This window comes from Lepisma saccharinum, chromosome 24 (genome assembly GCF_977018435.1).
Source record: "Lepisma saccharinum chromosome 24, izLepSacc3.1, whole genome shotgun sequence".
Lineage (NCBI taxonomy): Eukaryota > Metazoa > Arthropoda > Insecta > Zygentoma > Lepismatidae > Lepisma > Lepisma saccharinum.
Window position 1 is genome coordinate 12,658,735 of NC_139252.1, and position 20,801 is coordinate 12,679,535.

A 20,801-nucleotide genomic window follows, 5' to 3' on the forward strand; every position below is an offset into this window, starting at 1 on the left:
TTCGTCTCCAGTTGACCAAGCCAAGGAATTTACGAAGAGCTCTTTTGTTATTAGGTGTCGGAAAATTTATTATTGCAGAATTCTTGCTTGGATCAACTTTAATTTGGCTTCCAGAAACTATATGGCCAAGAAAAGAAATTTCCTTACATGAAAATTTGCACTTCGAAAACTTAATTGACATATTAGCCTCCTTCAGTTTCTGAATAACAGCTTCTATATGCCGTAAATGTTCCTTCCAAGTTTTACTGAAGATCAAGAGGTCATCCAAGTAGCAAACAACATAATCATTAAATTCCCTTGTGAATATCTTATTCATTCTGTCTTGGAAAACAGAAACTGCAGATTTTATACCAAAAGGAAGATATCGAAAGAGATACTGCCTTCCACGATATGAGAAAGCAGTATAAATATATGAATCAGGACTTAACGGGATCTGAAAATATCCACAAGATAAGTCAATAGAAGAAAAATACTGCGCTCCCAAAAAGCGTTGCAACATTTCATTGATTGGTTCCACTCTAACTTGCGGACTAATAACATGCTTATTTAAATTCCTAAAATCCACAACTGGCCTCCACAGACCCCCCTGTTTCGGGACTATGTGCAAAGGATTTAAATATGGCGAAGATTCTTGGTAAATTATGCCCCAACTTTCCCATTTGGCAAGTTCTTCTTCCAAAGGTTTTCTTCTAGAAATCGGAATGGGATATGGTGCAGTAGATACAGGTATTTCTGTGTCCAATTGTATCTTATATACCTCTACATTTGCATGTCTTGGTCTATCGGAAAATTGGTTATGATACTTCCATAAAAGTGAAAGTAAATCTTGTTTTTGTACTTCATTTATGTCGTTAATTTCAAAAACTTTATTGTAAATATCGCTCTTAGAAGGCATGTATTCGATATCTGATACAGGCACATAATTTAACAATCCACAACACTTCAATTTATTTGCTTTGGATTGAGGTTCATTCTTAATCGTAGAGCTACAGTATTCATCACATTTAGAGTGTAACAAATTAGAATCTTCATTATTTAATGAAGCACAAATTTCCTTACCTGAAGAACTTACTAAACTTATGTGCTGTGACCTGAGATCTACTATAGCCTTATACTTTCGTAAGAATGGAACTCCCAAAATAACATCAGCGTTAAGTTCCTTTATAATAAAGAATTCCATAGGAAAATATTCATCATAAATTTGAAGGCTTATCGTTTTGCAACCAGCAATCTTGCACCTTTTACTTCCAACAAATCCAGACAATCTAATATCTGCAACCTTGTCTAATTTAAGATTACCAATCAATGATGTTATTTTGCACCAAACTTCGTAATTTAAAACATTTGCTTGACTTCCAGAGTCTATTATACAAGTAATAGGTAGTTTACATATGAGTCCATGTATGATTGGAACTTCCGTTACAGGAATAGGAACACCATCCTCATTAAAAGTCCAGTCGGGTTCATCGTCGAACCATTCTAACAGAAAGTTTATTTCAAACGTTTTGAAGGATGAACTCGCATTATTTACAACATTATTATGACCTTCTTCACTAACACTATCATCAATTGAACGTTGCCTCTTAACAGGACAGCAGAGGGACTGAGGCACTTCCTTCTGCGCAACTAATTTAAAGGTGCAGAGTTAGGAATTTGTTGCTGTATCGATCCTTGTACTTGATCTATTCGCGAAGAATTTTGTTCACGATTTGCCATTCTTGTAGAATCAGAATTAGTTTGTGGTACCAAACCTGCTGATTCAGGTTGAGAATTTAATGAATTTGAATTTGCAGGAAAACACTGATAGGGCATTGTATTATTACCAGCACTACGATTTTCATTCCTGTAATAGAATCGCGATTGATTGAGCAAATTTTCATCACTAAATTGACCTGTAGGTGAACGATAATTATTTTGCCTGTAATTATTTCGGAATTGTCCTCCGTTTCTAGATCTTAAACCATTATAATTGTTTCGAGCAATAAAATTTCCATGATATCCATAATTATTAGAGATTCGCCTAAAATTGTTGAAAGATCGGCCTCGAAGATTGTTTCCCTGCCGATTTTCGTAACCTTGAATGATAACAGCATTGGCATCTACCTCACTACTAGTTGGAGTCTGAGTACAAACACTAGTGGTCTTCGAACGTCGAACATTAACTTGCCGCACATTTAACTTGCCTCTATTTTGTTCCAAATTCTTAAAAACCTTTGGAATATTTTCACGTTCGTTGTCTTCATTAGGAAGAACAACAAGCCCCTTTCTACTAAATTTTATTACATCTATTCTTCTTAACATGCTAGTTAGTTGATCCACTGAACGAATTTCGTGACAAGTAATGTGATTGGCAATATTATCAGGTAATTGGCTAAGTATTAACTGCACAACATCTATATCTTGAGGATTTTCAACCAAATTGCAATAACTAGAGTGAGTTTTTAAAGCAAAAGTCTCTAAACTGCCATGTACACTGGGATCGTATTTGCGATTCCTCAATACGGAGAGTTGTGATTGGATAACTTCCGAAGAAGCAAACTGATTAATGAATTCTTGTACAAACTGATCATAAGAATTAAAGTAATATTTATGAGTCCGAAACCAATAACCAGCTCTCCCAATGAAGCATTGTTGAATACTTTGCAGTTTCATTTCTGTTGGCACTCCTACAACATTTAATATGTTATCCAGCTGTTCAATATATTCTCTCGCTGATTGTTGCTCTATCTTTCCCGAGAACTTAGGCAATTGAGATAGTTCACTTAATTTTAAACGTCCACTTCTTGCATTTCCTTCTCCACTACATGTATTTCTAGTTATAGGATGATCACTTCTTCCTCTCGAACTATACGGTTGATTATAGCAAATATGATTTGCTCCGTTTAACCCTGTGTTACTACAGTTATGCAATCTCGAACCATTTACAGAAGAATGAAGATCATCGTGATTGTTCGAAACTGAACATGGTACACTTGCATCACGATATATATTACTAACACAATCATTTTGTGGGTTAGGTTCTGATATTTGTGGGTTAAAATCACACCACATACAAGGAGAATTAACGCTTTGATCCAGATGACAATGTGGATTATTATGTACATTACTAACATTGTCATTATTCTTAGTAAACACAGAACTAGAAGTAGGATGTGTATTTGTACCAAAAAGTTGATAGCAAGCATCAGTGTAGTTATATTTCTCAGCACCTAACTCTCGTTTTGGGAATGGACCTTCTGCGTCGATACTTCGGAATTTCTTTACGGAAGTTTCGTCAGAGCTAGATCTTACAGATTTATTATTCTTGTGCTTCCAACGGACATGTTTACGAGTACGAGTATTAGTAACATTCTTGTTACCGGAAACTTTCTTAGAAGAATCATCTGATACATCACTAGACGAAGTACTGAGTCCAATATCACACTGGGTTCTTCCATTCCGACATGTATTAGATTCTGTATTATCTACAACATTTGATTTTGTTCTACTATTACTATTTGTAACAACAGAATTACGAGCAGAGGAATTAACTTTGGCTGTTAAATATTTCCCATCAGATTGCAGGTTTTTGCTACCTTGTTCCATACATTCAATTCGGGAATTAAACTGTTGGAACTTTTCTATACAATCAGAAATATGCTTATGTACACCATCATTAACATTGCTTTTACTTTCTAAAATAGTGACTCTAGACATAAGATCAACAATGTTAGAATTATAATTTGATTTGATATTATCTAAACTTTGATCATAATCATTAAACTTGTTATTAACATCCTTTAGACGTTCGTCACAATCAACAACGTGTTCTTTCAATAATCCTGGTACATTTTCAAATTCAGATAGTTTGTCATCAACGTTACTACATTTATTATCTAATACAGATTCAAGACGTGTAGTTGATTGTAAACACGCTGTACTAACCGCATCTATTTTGTCCTTAAATTCAGACATTAAAATATTGAGCCGATTGTTAACATGACTAATATCATGATTAACAGCTTCAAATTTGACATCAAGCTGTGAAGATAACTGTGTATGTGCACTAGATAATTCAGCTTGTTTTAAAGATATAACGTCAAGTTTAAGTTGAATATTTTCATTAGACAGATTTAATTCTGATCTAAGTTCCTGATTAGACTGTTCAAACTGAGTCTTAAGTTCCTGATTAGACTGTTCAAACCGAGTCTTAAGTTCCTGATTAGACTGTTCAAACTGAGTCTTAAGTTCCTGATTAGAATTTACAACAGCTAATTGTATGCTTCTAATGCTGTTTAGTATGTCATTTAAATTAGGATTTATACTTTCCAAATACACTGGCAATTGGTAAGGATCGTAACTGGAATCACATTTCTTACAACAATATTTTTCCTTAGTGGTAGAATAAATTGTCCAATGTGTGATGGAAAGCTTCAAACATGAAACATGATACCACGAACGGCAATCAAAACATTGCACATACCTCAGGTCATTATCGAGCTTATCACAACACGTCACTTCTTCAATCTTACCTGACTGTACATCACAAATGTCACCATCGTGAGAATTACTACTATTTAAGTAGGTTCCTTCATATGCAATATTAGATTTTAGCCTACGTGAATGTCTAGGTTTCGTTTCTTTAGATTTATCTGCCATGACTGCACAGAATAATAATAAACATAAATAAAATATTTAGGGTCGCCAATTTTGCCTTCGCAACATGTTAAACAAATTGAAACTCGAAGACAAAATAAAATTTTAAAAGTCTATAACTACCATTGCGCAAACTTCTCACCACGCACCAGAAGATTGTCCTTTTTTTTTTTTTTCAATCCTGGCTGGGTCGCCAAATTATTGAAGCAAGCCTTTTACTTGTACTTCAACGAAACATCCTAGTATTTATCTTTTTCCAAATCTACTTACAGTTTGTTAAATTCAAAGAAAACTCGGACGTCACTATATATATCTTCAATATATTTTTCACTTATTGATCTACTGTCTTTTGTTTTTCGTTGCTATGCTCAAAATAAGTATAGAAATTTATACATCGCAATTTCACGTTATCAATAATTAATTATACATCTTATTAGTTCTACAACGTTTTTGAAACATAACAAAATAGTAATTGATAACAACATAAATATCATAATGCATGTTAAACGCAAAATTAAACAATAAATAATAAATGAACATCTTTGGGTCAGTCACAACGCCCATGGTCACGGTGTGTCCCTATCGTTAGCAGCTGGGTGCGATATGAATTAGTTGCTATGTTCATTGTTCCATTTACAAAAACCCTGCGACAATATATGTATAAGTACTGTTCTCAAAAAGGTAGTGATATATAATGATATATGAGGGGTTCAGAAAACAAGTGGCGTAACTCCATTCAAGACAGATTTGAGAAAAAGCTACATTTCGATAACTTTGGTTATATGAATATGCATATGGTTAAGCACTGTGTTTAACTGTTGGAGTGCAAACATATTGGTGCATATATGAGCAAGAATTTGAAACTCAGGAGACATTGCTAGCACTGAAATGTTGATACTTCACAGTTCTAAGTTATATTTACCTCCATTTCAACTAGTTACACCACTTGTGTTCTGAACCCAGCATATAATAGTTGAGGAGAAGCATTTCCGACACATGCAGTGATTACGATTCTTTATCGATTGATTTATGTGGTTGATTTAACTTCGCTTTTCTGCCACTTTTGGCTAGTCGCGACGATGAGGATGAGTGATGTGTGCATGATTAAATTAATGAAGGGACATTCATAAAGAACAGTCATGCCCCGCCGGGATTCGATCCCAGGACTCCTGGCGTTGAAGCGCGCAGTGCTAACCACTACGCCACGAAGGTCGGCGAAAGAGAAAAATACCTAAAAATGCAAAGAAGGTAAAAATCATAACACAAGCATACAGATTAAAACATCGTGCTTGACCACATTCTCTATTCTGCTATACTCTGTCCCGAGAATCTCTGGAGCGAACGAACGAAAACAAGTCAATGCGCAAGTAGTGACGCGAGACGGCTCCACCAATGAACACGTGAGAGGGAGCGGTATTGCGCGGAGGTGGGAAAGCAACAAAGCCTTTCCACCAGAGTGCTCTGGTTCGCTCTGCCCACGCATTTCCCCCCTCCTCTGCCTTTACGCTCCACAGATTCACGGTATAGAGTGCAGAAGGTAAGATTAAAGTGTGCATAAATTAACAAAACCTCAGGTATGTTTTTCAGAGAAGAAAAGTTTTGTTGACAGTTGAACCACATACTCTTCGCGTACCTTGTGATTGACTGAGGCCTGCATGAACATTTCGTCTATCGTTACTGCCTTGGTTATATGTGAACATAAATATGCGAAATCTATAACGAACTGTGTGAAGCCCGAATCAAAACCAAGTCTTCGAATCGCAAATTCGTTTAATTCTGCTAATGTGCGGTTTCATGTGCTGTGGTACCGCGCTGACCACTGCACCGTGAGCAGGTTTATGTTCGTCCCGGTTGCGCTTTGGAAAGCGGTTTTCATAGAAGGGTTTAAATCAGACGAATGATTCAATCAAACCTAGCCGAACCTCCCTCTCCTGTTTTTGTCCAACGTGCATGTTTCAAACTCGGTTACCGTGATTAGCGTGAAGGATTGGAGTGACAGCTTAAACAGTGATGTATGACGTGTTTAATTTGTGTGAAAAACGCTTGGAGAACTTCGTGGAGGCAGATCTTCATGATTAAAGCGACTTTAGACCGAATGCTGCTTGTGGGATTGCACGGGCTTCCAAATGTCATAATGTTTATGTTTCGTCGTGCGTGAAAGGTACTTTTCAACTGCACTCCAATAATTAGGAGAATTTTCACTGCATACAAACCTAATACGATGGTTAATAATCAGGGTTTTGAAAAGTCGTTCCGACATTTAAATTCACTATAACGCTGTGACGAACAGATATATTTGAGTGAAATAAAGTTGTGTACTGCACAGCAGTCTTTAAAGTTTTATCTGGCAATACTGCGCGTTGAGAGGATCACGTGACTGCGAGCGATGAGGTGTTACCAAGGTGCTTCGATTCAAAAGGCAGGTGGATTGGCCGCAGGTGTGCAAGGTCGCCTGAACTGACACCGTGTGACTTTTGTCTGTGGGAATATGTCAAGACGTAAGTTTAGTCGGAAAGACCAAGAGATCTGTATGACCTGAAAGCAGATATATCTGCAGTCATCGCGGCATTGCGGATTCAGAACAAGATTGCACATATACATGGATGTGAATTGTGCCCAGTTGGAGGTGTGGCGATGAAAGCGACAGACATGCGGTGCTGCCAGGTAAAATTTGAAAGACGTCTGTGAAGTACAACCTTCATTTCACGGAAATGTCTCTGTTCGTTACAATGTTAAAGTGAATTTAAATGTGTCAAGGATTTTTGGAAACCCTATATAATAACCCGTGGCGCAACAGTCCTTGAGAGCCAAGACCCACCTAACGGCCGGTCTGGTGCGGGTCACACCCAGCTTACACCAGAGACATAAACCTGGCCTAAGCGGAATTGTAAGTTAGGATGAGCGGGTTTAGAGCTCATAGCATTTATTTTTGGCGTTCTGTGCAAGCTGGAGGTGTCACCCACCACACCACCTTCCGACTGTCGGCCTCACTCCCTCATGCCTCGGAAATACGGGCGGCCATCCAGTAAGTTATGGAGTGACGTGTGGTCAACACGACGAACGTCCAGTCGTTGTTGTAGGAGGCGGATTCAGAAAATAAGTTTCTCGAATGGCCAACAGTTAGCATGCCATGCGCTACGAGAGGTTATTGCACATGCGTACGAGATGCATGAGCAAGCAGATTGTGCGTCGCTAGAAGGTCGGCAAAATGTGCATGATGGGGAGCGCAGTGGGCGACTCTCTATTTTTACGGACGACCTTTGGGGAGGAGATACGACAGCGCATTGTGGAGAAGCATCGCTTCACGATAACGGAACTCAGCAGCCATTTTCCGCAGATATCTCGCTCCATGTTGCACGAAATCGTGACGAAGAACCTGCTGTTCCATAAATTGTATGCCAGAACAACTGACACCCGAACACAAAGCAAAGCGCATGGGAGCAGCATTGACATTTCTGCAGCAGTACCATGATGACAGCGACGAGGCGATGAAACGCGGGTTGCACACTTTACCCCAGAAACAAAGCAGCATTCTATGCATTGGCGTTACAGTGAATCTCAATGCAAGACAAAATTCAAGAACACTGTGTCGGTGCGGATAGTGCTGTGCACGGCGTTCTGGCCTAGACAGGGCATTCTGCTCATCGAGTTCTTGACCAGAGGTGAGACTGTGAACGCTGAACGGTACTGTGAAAAACTACGGAAGTTGCGCTGGATGCTCAGTAACGGTGTTGTCATGCTGCACGATAACGCTCGGCCACATACGGCTCACCGTACAACATATCTTCTACAGGTGTTCCGCTGGGAGGTGTTGAACAATCCACCTTATAGCCCGGATCTCGTTCCCAGTGATTACCATCTTTTCTTACATCTCAAGAAATTCCTGCCCGGTCAGGATTTGAAAAGTGACGAGGAGATAAAGACGGCTTTCACACACTGGTTCCGATCCCAGGCGGCAGATTTCTACGACTCAGGGTTACAAATGTCTCAATTCCGGTGAAGATTATGTTGAAAAATAGCTGAATAATTGCTGTATCTTTTCCGATAAAAATTTCCATTGCAATAATTTTTCTTTCTGTAGATGGTCCCAGAAAAACTTATTTTCTGGACGGGCCTCGTAAGTTGTTAATGATCGGGTTACTCTACTCATTCGTAGCTCACCAATTTTTTCATGAATGTGGCTGGCCACCTATTTGATACACAGGCCAAAATCTCAGGAGAAAAGTCGTTACGCTTCGCCCAGGAGAGGCGACTCTTTGTCGGAATCCAAACTTTAGACCGCACGGCCATGGTGCGGGAAAAATACGAGAGTTACTCAACAAGTAAAGGAACAAGACTATTAGTTTTGGCGCACACCTACACTGCTTCAAAATGCTTCCCCGATTGCGTAGTGGTAACGTCGTCATTTGCAATCAACTGGTCCCGGATTCGATACCCGGAGGAGGCACGTATAAGTGGTTCGAATCCCACTTTATACTGTAGGTCCAGTCCCGATTAGCTTTACTGTGCATAAAGTGGACTTAGTAAATCACCAACTCAACTCAACTATACTATACTACCTCAAAATCTTAGTAAAACACAGAATTTGATTTACTGTTTATTGTTCTATTTATACGAAGATTTAGTAGACCATGACCCAAACTAACTTCAACTAAACTAACCCTCTAGTCTTCTTAAACCGGAAGCTCTTCCATCTGTCCCTATCCTGGGCAAGATCAATCAAATCTTTTCAATCCTTACCAATTTCCCTCAGGTCCATCTCAACGTTGTGTTTCCGTTTTCGTATTGGCCTTCCTACAGGTCTCTTACAATACAGTAATACAAATCGTGCAAAGACGAACTAATTTGGGACCGCAAAATGATCCTCAACTTTCTTCTTGTTCTCTTATTTTCGATTGGCCAAAAACGTTCTTTTTTTTGAATGAGTAACATTTCCTGATGTTATCTCAATTAGAATTAAAGTCACAGTTCCATTTCATTGCAATCAATACGAACATTCTATGTTGATTAGCTTATGCCCCAAGATTAGTTTATGTTACTAATCTATCAATTTATCTGGTCGATATGCTTGAATGGTTTCTTCAGCCCCTCCAAGTAAATGTTAATATCGAAACTGTAATGGAAGCCACGGGATGTTTCCTGACACTTCTTGTCCCTTTCCTTATTAGCTCATGTCTTACGACGGGCGCCCCACAAGCTGGCAAGAGAAGTGGGGAGCGGGGAATGCGCCGCAGACCAACCAGACAACAGCGGTGGCGCCGAGAGTTACGATGTCTAGAGGAAGGGGTGCTGCGTGCACGTCGTTCTACAAACTGCTTTAATTTTCATAACGCTGATGGTCACTTCCTCGTTCCCCTCTTCCCTTGCCAGCATGCAGGCCCCCAGCCGTAAAACCAGACAAGAGCTATAAGAGTTTACCCATCTCTCAGTCCCTCAGTAACTTGATTGATTGATTGATTTCGTGTTTTAAGTCCACTTTATGCATAGCACGGGTAATCGGGACTGGACCTGCAGTTTAAGGTGGGATCCGAACAACTATATGCCTCTATCGGGATTCGAACCCGGGGCTCTCTTGATTACAAGGCTACGACGATACCACTGCTCCATCTTTAGTAACTTGAGGTCCTACTTTAAACTCAAGGTTCAGTCATAATTAGCCTATCAGAGCATAAAGTTGACCTAACCTTTGACAGGCTTTTTCTGAGTAGCATTACGTATCCAGTTCTTTCATGGAAGGAATATTCCCAGTACACGTTTCAACTCGCTCGCTTGATCTTTTAAGGCAGGATTTGACATTTACATCTATCTCTTTTCGCTTTTAAAGTATGCAAGAGTGCTACCAGTTAGTGGGCTCATGTTGCCCCATCTGAAACGTGGGGCTGAAATGTGTTATTTAATAATTCACACGCTCTCTCACACGGATGATAACCCAATTACATTTTACAACTTTCAAGTGCTTCCAAATGGTGAAACATAACGTGCGATCTGATTTTAAAGTATCTTCTTTATGTATTACTTTCACCTAGCATTACTTTCCAGACGGATAAACAGATCTTAATCAAACAATGAGTTGGCCTAACTCTTAATGAAATGGGGGTGATTCTACAAACTTTTACAGGCTATTTCCAAGAATGGCGTCTTATTTTTCTCTCACCTTCTCTTTGATCAAGAGTTGAACCATTTTCTTTATTACAGTAAGCAATTCAATTTTTTGTTTTATTTTGGTTTGTTTACTTCATAATCTTGCGTGCCATGTTTAAACTTGGCTCTTATTCCAATGTCGCTACATGTAGCATTTTCATACATTATTACAATGTTATCAGTATATCGCTATTTTCTGCTACAATAAAACAACCATTTGTCGCCCACAGATAATTTGCCAGATAAACTGAGTGAAGAAGCCTATAGAGTGTCTCAAACTTATAAGTCAGTATGGAAGTAAATGGAGTACTTCCCTCTCTCTTTAATAGATGAGTTTTCCAATAGCTCTGTCATCTACGACAGCTGCGTTGCCAGATGTTAGAAAATTTACAAAATGTAAAAGTCATAAATTTCTAAACAGTGAAATCATTATCCTGTAGAGTATTTTTATGCTCTATTTACTGACAGCATTATATAACCTGTCATAAATTCATGTGATCTGAAATCTACATAAATATGCAATTTTGCAAAATGCTTATTTTTTTTTTTGTAAATACTTCAAAAGCCATAAATATCAAACCGCTTGAACAACTTAGCCAGTTTTTTTTTATGGGATCTATGGTGTTTGTAGATATGATATTCTTAGCCTGAATTAATTAACGTACTTACGAAGAGAGTTATCATTGGATATTTTGTATAAATCATCAGAACGTAACACAAAAAGGTGGTTAGCGAGAAACTTTTCGGTTTGTCGCGATACACGTGCAGACCAAGTGAGAGAAGTTCTGACCAATTTGTGAAATTATTTTTAGAATGCATTGTTACTCCACAGCACCGTTATTTATTGTAAAATCCTAGTTTGTTTACGCGGGCTGTCTCGCGTATAAAATTCATTGCGCGCCACCGACGTTATAATTCAGTTGCAGGCAGGTGTCCCGGATCGTAGGAAGTGCAGTGTGCTGTGTGATAATTGTGGATTTCATGTAAATTACATAATACGTTTAAGAATGGATAGAGAAGCTGGAAAAAGACGCAGTATTGGTAAACGTCGAGGTAAAGAACGCATAATAGTTATGTGCGTGTTAAATCTCTCATTAAAGTCAATGAATATGTTACCGAGTGTTCTGAACATCTTGTATACAGAATACGAAAGAAAGAAACCGAAGGTCCTCTTAGAACACCGGCAAGAAAGTAGTCTAAAAAAATGGGGAAACAGAATTATGCCAGAACGACAAAATACGATGGCATAGTGCAAAGTGGATTGCGTCGCATATTCCGTTCATTGCTTTTCGAGAACATTCCACCCACTCTGAAATTAATATTGAGGAGGGTAAATGATGACAGTTCGTTACCGAATATATCTTAATGGTTTTCTTTTTGCATTTATTTAATTTTGTTTGTGTAGAGGATTCAACATTCAACGAAGGAAGTAACAACATTTGCGTGTATTACCTATAATGCAAATGTTAAATAGTAAAAAGTTGCTTGCAAATATAAACTTTTACATACAAATCTTGAGGTAACTATAGTTTTTTTTCCAAAATGCATCAAATACATAGATTTTGAAGATTTCCTATACGGTATTAAGGAACTAAATTTGTCGCAATCATTAGCGATTAACATCGAATCGATGCGCCTACGCTTGTTGATTCTGGCAACGCTGCGCTCCATTTAACCCATACTGACTTTTAAGGTTGAGACGCTCTATAGAGAGGGAAGGATATTTTCACCTTTATTGTAAATATAAATACCATCCAAAAGCACAAATTTCGACTAAACGTGCATTTATTTTTATAGTTTATCTTGTTTGCTAGATGTTGGTCGACTGAGATATTTAATGTTCCCAGTCTCTGCACACCTATAGACCCATTTACCCATCTTGTTTGCTGTCGAGCATTAGTTGATGGAATGTAAATAGCTGTTATGAGTTTTTGTGTTCCTTGTTTCTTTGATTTAATCCTAGCTTACCCGAGAGTGGGGCTGTCAAGCACACCACCCCTAGTTTCACGATTACGTCAACTGTTATTTTTTAATTCATTTCATTTTATTTGCTTTATTTTACTTCGCCTTTTGTGCCACTTTTGGCTAATTTCCGAAGATGGGGATGATTGATGATATGATAAAATTGATGAATGGACATTCACAAACATCAATGCCCATACCAGGATTCAAACCTGGTACCCCTGGCGTCGTAGCGCGATGTGGTGCCAACTCCGCTACAGGAGCCGACTGTTATTATTTGTATTTTTTTTATAAGAGATTGAAAATAAATTGCATTTTTCCAGAGGGTGGTCCAAATATTTCTGTATTACTTTTGTTCGTAAAATGATAAAATTAAAGTACATATGAGGCAAAACTCATTTGATTGGCCTAATTATGGGCTGTGTGTTATTCGGCACTCATGCAAGTGACAATGTATACAATTGGTTGTTAATGATGATAACTATTGTAATTATTATAATTAATATATATAACTGCACCTATATAAACAAAAAACCATTGATGTAAAACTAATATGGTTTCTGCTAGTTTTAGTGAGCGATTAAATATTTGTGTGACACTCATTCAATAATTGGTTATTAATTTTGATTAATTATGGTAATTTTTCGTAATTGTAAGGTAAAGGTAAAATTTCCCGTGTGCATAACACCGTGCCTTGAAAGCATATTTTCTAATTGTTATAATTAATAAATAACTAAATGTATGTAAACAAGGAAAGGAAGCAGTGATTCGATAACAAAATGGTTTCTTTAATTTTTGTGATGGAAAAAGGATGGCCCTGTGCCCCCATCTCTGTCAGGGAAGTTTTTCATACGGCAATGGTATGCTAGGGTTAATGAGGTGCAGTATCATGTGGGTTATAAATATGATTTAGTTCATTTGATTCAACATAATGTTTTTATCCATGCGGAGTGATTATACTGAAAACCAGGTACGGTTGTATGGACTGACTTATTTAAGGTCAAGTGGATTTGAATGTATAGGCGTAATTTGGCGAGGACAAGAGGAGCACTGGACCCCAAAAAAATTTATTTTTTATAGAGACTGACACGTTACAGGCACTTCTGTTAACCTCCTAGGGCCTGAGGAACTAGGTAATAATATGTGTGTTTTCAAAACTGCAACATTTATTTAGCAAATTATCATTTATGCTATTTTTATGATGTGGAAAACATTATTATCCCCCCCCCTGTAGTTAAGCCATAAGTACGATTCTGCCTCTTCAAAATCAGGACCAAGTTGCTCCAATGTTGAAATTCATGATTATTATCATTCACCCTTAAAAAACATGTTGAGCTTATTGTTGCCACACCAAAAATATAATCATAATTACTACTGTACAACTCTACTTTAATCCTGAGTGTTAAGATAAGACCGGCTTAATTTGTATATTTAGCCTACAATATTTTTCATTTTTTTAATGGTAATTGTAGTTATGATCTATTACTTTATTCCATTTTGAGTTTTTGATTTAAACTCACGTTATGTACAGATAGGCTAATAGGGACTGAAATCTACAGTTTAAAGTGAGATTTAAAGCACTAGGTACCTCTCGTGGGTATCGAACTCGGAATCTCTTGATTGCAAGACGTTAACGTTATTATTTCGCCATCGGGAAAGAAATAAACATGTTTATTCTGTGGTATACTTTAACATGTCCTCGACGTTTCAATGCTTCAAAAGTTCACCTCTTTTAAGAGAAACATAAATTGTATTGAAACTTAGATAATATATTAATGTAGAAGTATAGGAATACTCAAGAATATATTTATGTATGGATTTGTTTATATAAAACAAATCAAATTTCATAAAGACATGTTTATAATGTGGGTGTCGATATCAATTAATAGTATGCTAAGAGATCAGATTAAAGGAACATCTAACCTATATAACAGACACGTCAATGAGTGCGAAGTCATTAAGTTACATTAAGAAAATAATTTAATTATCACTTAGTACATATTAAAGCGAATGATGGGATCTACCACTATCCTCACCTATTCGCGCCACAAGGCCTGCCCATCTAAGTCTTCTTGATTTAATTATTCTTCTTATTATTATTAATGGCATCTATCTCTGGTATTAATGTATCCCCAGAATTTTTCTTTTGTTTTCCTAACGAACACCAGCTCAATGGAAACGCAACCAAATAACGTTATTAGATAACACATATTTCTGACGTAAGACACTCACACACCCAGGCTATTGCCCCTATTTCAGTAAGACTATCGCATGCATTTACAACTGTCGGATCCTTACCTGAGCACCCACCATCCCTTGCCGCAGCCTGTAGAGGTCCGTGTGCGACCAGGAGCTTTTCGACCAAGGCTCCTCCTGGCGTAGATTCTCGTTGAAGTGGAAGTTGCGGAGTTGGTTCCTCAAGAACTTGCGGATGTTCCACGGCAAATCGTTATGCCTGCAAAGACGGAACAAAAATTCATGTCATCAAATTTCAATCACTCCAAAACGAATTAAAATATATAATGGGTTAACGCTAATATTAAATTTTCATACATTCAATGTTATTTATGTGCTGGGCATGTTGGAAAAATTATTTCGGCCTATCGACTAAAAGCATGAAATTAGGCGGATGGCAGAAGATCGCGCTCTTGCTACGTCAGAGCACAACCCCATGTGTTCCGAGGTTTAAGAGAATAAAATATCTCGTCGTAGAGTTGATATTTTCAATCCATGTGATACAAACTCTCAGTATTTGCTCGAAAGGTCAGGGAACACAAACGTGTCCCCAGTGTTTGGAAGTAACTACTTACATGTAACTTAGTTACAAGTAACAGTTACAATTATCTCAGTTACATGTAACAGCTCCTTTCTTTGAAGAAATGTAACTTTAACAAGTTACTTTTAAAATCAAGTAGCTGTAACTGGAACAGAGTTACTTTCTTCCAATAAACGTAATGCTTCAACAGTTAATTTTCCAATTAATTGTACAGTTACTTCATCACATTAAGTTGCTATATACGTGTCGTAAATTATTGGTGATTTAGAACTTAAAGTGAGCCGAAAACATCGATAAACTACTAGATTCTGCTGCAATACATATGTCCATCCTTTGTTGCAACGACAATAAATTTGAATATATGTAGAATTATATTATGTACCAGTAACATAACGTAACGCAATGTTAATACTGCATTGGGATCGAACCAGAGACCCTGCCTGAGTTGTCACTTGGGTGGCGTAACTGTTCATCATTCATCATCCAGATCTTCACTCGCTTCGCCTAAAATATGATGTGCGAGAGGTGGCACTCGAATAGAATGGCAAGAATTGACATGTACAATAAATGGAGTTGTGGCGCAGGAACGTTTTTCATTGGGGGGGGGGGGGGGTACAAAATTTCAACCTTCCATATATATATATATTGTGTGTGTGTGTACTTCACACACATATGTATATCTGAGTAAAATGTGGGGGCATGGAAAATTCCATTTCAGACGCGAATATCCAGTTTTTAATTCAAAATTTGCATTAATATTTTATATACCATTTTCTTTTTTGTTTTTTTAAAAAAAGAATTGATGGCTGTCTTAAAAATAGATTTCAAGACCATATAACAATTCCAAAACATATAAACCTCTATACCTTGTTCTGAGCTCATTTGATTTTAATGAAATGGAAAGATCAGGATTTTGCAATGTGGAAATTGCAAACAAAGATACATCTATTTATTTTAATGCATGTTGCGATTTAAAGGGGGTGAGGAGGATTCCCCATTCTCTAACCTGTGCAATTCCGAATCAGGTATAATCATTTCCCACCCACTGAATATGAAAATCATATTATAAAATATATCATACTTATAGAATTCCACTTCAGTTCAGTTCATTTTAGAGCTATATATAAAATATCATTAAACTAATTTACTGCAGATATGTACCCTGGACAGTGCCTTTTAGAAGCAATGTATTCCGTATTTTCTCAGACTTCTAAAGGGTGTTTCGAAAGTACTTTCTATCGAACGAAAACTGTGCCCTGTCTTTGACGTATATTGGGCCACTTCGTCCTTAACACTTATCAAACCTTTTTTGTGTTATCTTTAAAAAAAATACTAAGTCGAGATGATACCCGATCAACTCACAAGAGATCTAATTTTGAAGTATTTGTAAAACAATTGACATAGTAATTGTTTGTAATGTAATAAACTGTACCTTATGCTCTTCAAACACTGAAAGTACTACCATTGCACATACAAATCCGAAATCCTTCAGATCTCATAGCAAGAAAAGTTGAAAATCACACGTTCGAAATATTATGTTTCAATCTTTGGTTGACAATATGAAGAGCCGGTTTGAAAAGTTTAGATTATTTTTCGGATGTTGTCACATTAAATTCAGATACAGACATGTGTTTTGTGGTGGCATGTTAATTTCTCGTTTATATAAAAATGTGAACTTTAATGTAAGAGAGAACATGTGCGCATCATCAGTCGAATGTATTCGTATCTACAAACAAAATCCAAAACACATTCCCAACTTACTCAAAGACTTTGTAAATCCAATCCAAATTGTACCAATATCTACAGTTGAATCTGAAAACGAGTTCAGTGCCAAGAACCTTACCCTAACAAATTAGAGAAATCATTTAGAAGTTTTAAATCTGATTTCATTTCAAATGACCCCCAGTGGATAGCTTTGATGCAGAAAAAATTGTAACAAATTTGATCAAGACTAAACATTACAGTGTCCTTGACAAGCCAACTGGCAAATCATCGAACCTGCAGTGAGTCATTTATTTCGTTCATTCAACTGACTAATGTAATTTTCTTACAATTTGACTTTAGAATTTAACCATAAATGGTGTTATGTTTGTGTTGTACTCGATATGAGGTGCATTCAACTTCTAAGGTCTCCTAATTTATTTTGAAAAATATACTCACCTCATCATTTCTCAGCATAATCACTGTCTAGACGTACACATTTTCCACATTGCTGACGTCACCATAGCGTGGCCTCTACAAACGCTTTTTTAAAAGTCTGTTTTGTACCATATATACTGAATAATCGCTGATGCAAGAGGGGAACAGCTGGATAATTGGCGACCACGGAGACTGTACTTTAGGGTTGAAGAGAGCCAAAGATTGCTATGTGCGAGGTCAGGTGAGTATGGACAGAACATGTGATTCACTTCAAATTTGTTTTCCATGAAGAGAGTCTGAACAATGGTCGCCCGATGAGGAGGTGTGTTGTCCTGATGAAAGAACACAGCTGCAGCCATATTTCGGCGGTTTCTTTCGCAATGCTGGAAGCAACTTGGTCCACAAATCAGTTCCATAGCTTGTACCCATCATTGTGGTACTCTTAGGATAGCAATGCGTGAGTATAACGCCTTCGCTGTCCCAAAACATCCCTTTTCTCAGCAATGAAGTAACTGGTGGCTGGTTCGTGGTTTATTTTCAAACGACGTTCGACATTCCTTGAACTATGGGACCCACGAACGCACATTGGTCACATCCATGACACAACCACAGCATGTCTGAGTCAATTTAAGATGAATATCGATGGGTGTTACTCCACGCATGTGAAGAAAATGGATAACAACACACTGTTCTTTCGATGTAAATGATGTCATTCCCATTATCAAAAACATGTCAATAGCGCCATTAACTTCCTATGGGTCGTATCGTGCTGTCATCTGGCCTCATCAAACTTCAAGAATTGATGCTTCTTCTCAAAGAACTCTCACGTCTATAACTGCTTCTAGTAATGAAGAAAAAATAGGAGACCTTGGAACTTGAATTAGATTCTTAGCAATTTATGTGCAATTCAAAGCATACCCAATGCATAGGTAAAATAAGTCGTCCCTTCTGATAAAATCACACATCGCACCCTGCTTTAATGTCTAGGAAACATCTCTCCATCATTTCAACTAGGAATGGTATCGAGGTGAAACGAATGTGTCACCACTCAAACTTCCACAACGTACATATGTCATTAAAGCAAAAAAATCCTAATAACGTTTTTTCCCCTTTACATTTTGTTCGACGCTGCAAACAGTCGAAATACGGAATTTTATCCAAGACTAGATGAAATCGTGCAGCATAGGTTCACATTGTCACTAATGGATTAACTTTGCAATTACAATAAACAAAATAGACGACTTAATTGAAATATGAACAAAATATACGCTTGGTATATCTAAATAAGGCACAATTTATTTTAAGTAAATTCCTCAAATATGATACGAAAGTTTCGAAAGAGATCGTCTCGTTTTAATTTTGCAGAGATTTATTTCAGTTTCGTCTAGAAATTTGAGACTTCTTTTGTCTCCGTACCGTCTCTATCTTCAAAAGGAAAAAAAAGGTTTCCGAACGTCCCCTGACAAAGTTAATTAAAGAAAATAATCGGTGACTCACAGGAGTACATTGTACCCCCACCAAATTGGTCTGTCGTATCGCATCTCGGAAACAAGACGAGGCAGGAATTGTGAAAGTATTTATTTTCGGAAAATTCCATTTGAAAAAATCAAAAGGAGAGAAACTCAGTCATACGAGGGTCACTATTTATATTTTGAGCCTTGGCAACACTGATTGAAGTTAGGCGCGATATGACGTTTGCACGGAATCGTCTGGCATTATTGACCATAACGTACTTCAAATGTTTTGTCAATAGCTTCATTTGTGTTGTTTATGTTGCCTTGGAGATTGCGCGACAACAATAAAATGGAATTTAACTCGTGAACATTTTCGTGCGATGATTTTTTACGATTTTCGACGTGGATTATCAAGACAAGAGTGCATCGATCAACTTACTTCCACATTTGGCGATGAAGCCCCATTCTTTGCCACTGTGAAACGCTGGGTTAACGAATTTAATCGTGGCTGCCATTCGCTCACCGACGAGATTCGCGAAGGTCGTCCAAAATCAGTTGTTGTTCAAGAAAACATTGATGCTGTGCAAAACCTAATACTGCAAGATCGTCATGTGACATACTGTGAGATTGAGGCAACCATAAGCATTAGTTCCACCAGCATATATAAAATATTACATGATCATTTAGCTGTGAGAAAGGTATGTTCTCGTTCGATCCCACACAATTTGACAAAAACTCAAAAAGACGCTCGCGTCAATTGGTGCAAACAAGTGCTCAATAAATACAATCGTGGTGCTTCAAAAGACGTATATAAGATTGTAACAGATGACGAATCATGGATATATGCATATGAGCCGGAATGTAAACAGCAGTCGAATGTATGGGTGTTTCAAGATGAACCCAATCCAACAAAAGTTGTCAGCGCTCGAAGCACATTGAAACAAATGGTCGCCTGTTTTTTTCGGAAAAACTGGTCATGTGGCAACTGTGCCTTTAGAGGAACGTAGAACGGTCAACTCTGAATGGTACGCAACAATTTGTTTGCCAGAGGTCTTCGTCGGAAACGCCGTACGATCATTCTTCATCAAGACAATGCCAGCTGTCACACATCTCGTCTAACAACCGACTTTATGAACAGCCAAAAAATCGAATTGATGGGTCATCCGCCGTACAGTCCTGATTTGGCACCCAATGATTTCTTTCTCGAATGTCAGGAATAAATTGCGTGGACAACGATTTTCGTCGGCGGAAGACGCCGTTGATGCGTTCTAAAACCATATTATGGAGGTGTCTCAAGAAGATTGGAAAAATTGCTTTGACAAATGGTTCGAGCGAATGCAAAAGTGTATTGACCATAAAGGAGAATACTTCGAAAAACAATAAAGCAGTTTTCAATGCTAAATTCCTGTTTTTTCATTGTTAGGCTCAAAATATAAATAGTGCCTCTCGTATACTCTTCTGATGCAGGTTTATATCTTCGAATCGACGTGACCACTTCTTTACAAACGTGTACTCGCCTTACACGAAGGGGCATTCGTCTACAGCATGATTTTATGAAAGTAAAATTTAACGGATTCCATGTTTTCAGATACATTTTTAAACAATTTTCATCTTAGAAAGATTTCCAAGAACACAGGTTAATGAACTAACTATTAGCACAATGTAGTCGATTAAGTTTACAATGGCTTGAATTC

General features: G+C 37.6%; 1 protein-coding gene across 1 annotated transcript in view; it reads right to left on the reverse strand.

Moving 5' to 3' along the window:
- Window positions 1–17,682, reverse strand: part of LOC145978104 (dipeptidase 1-like) — a 176,756-nt gene extending 159,074 nt beyond the window's left edge. Inside the window, exons 1-2 of the mRNA XM_083110545.1 lie at window positions 17,675–17,682; window positions 15,037–15,193 (exon numbers count right to left, since the gene is read on the reverse strand). Coding sequence (XP_082966671.1) covers window positions 15,037–15,193; window positions 17,675–17,682 — 165 coding nt within the window. The remainder of the gene's footprint in view (window positions 1–15,036; window positions 15,194–17,674) is intronic.
- Window positions 17,683–20,801: the final 3,119 nt, after the last annotated feature.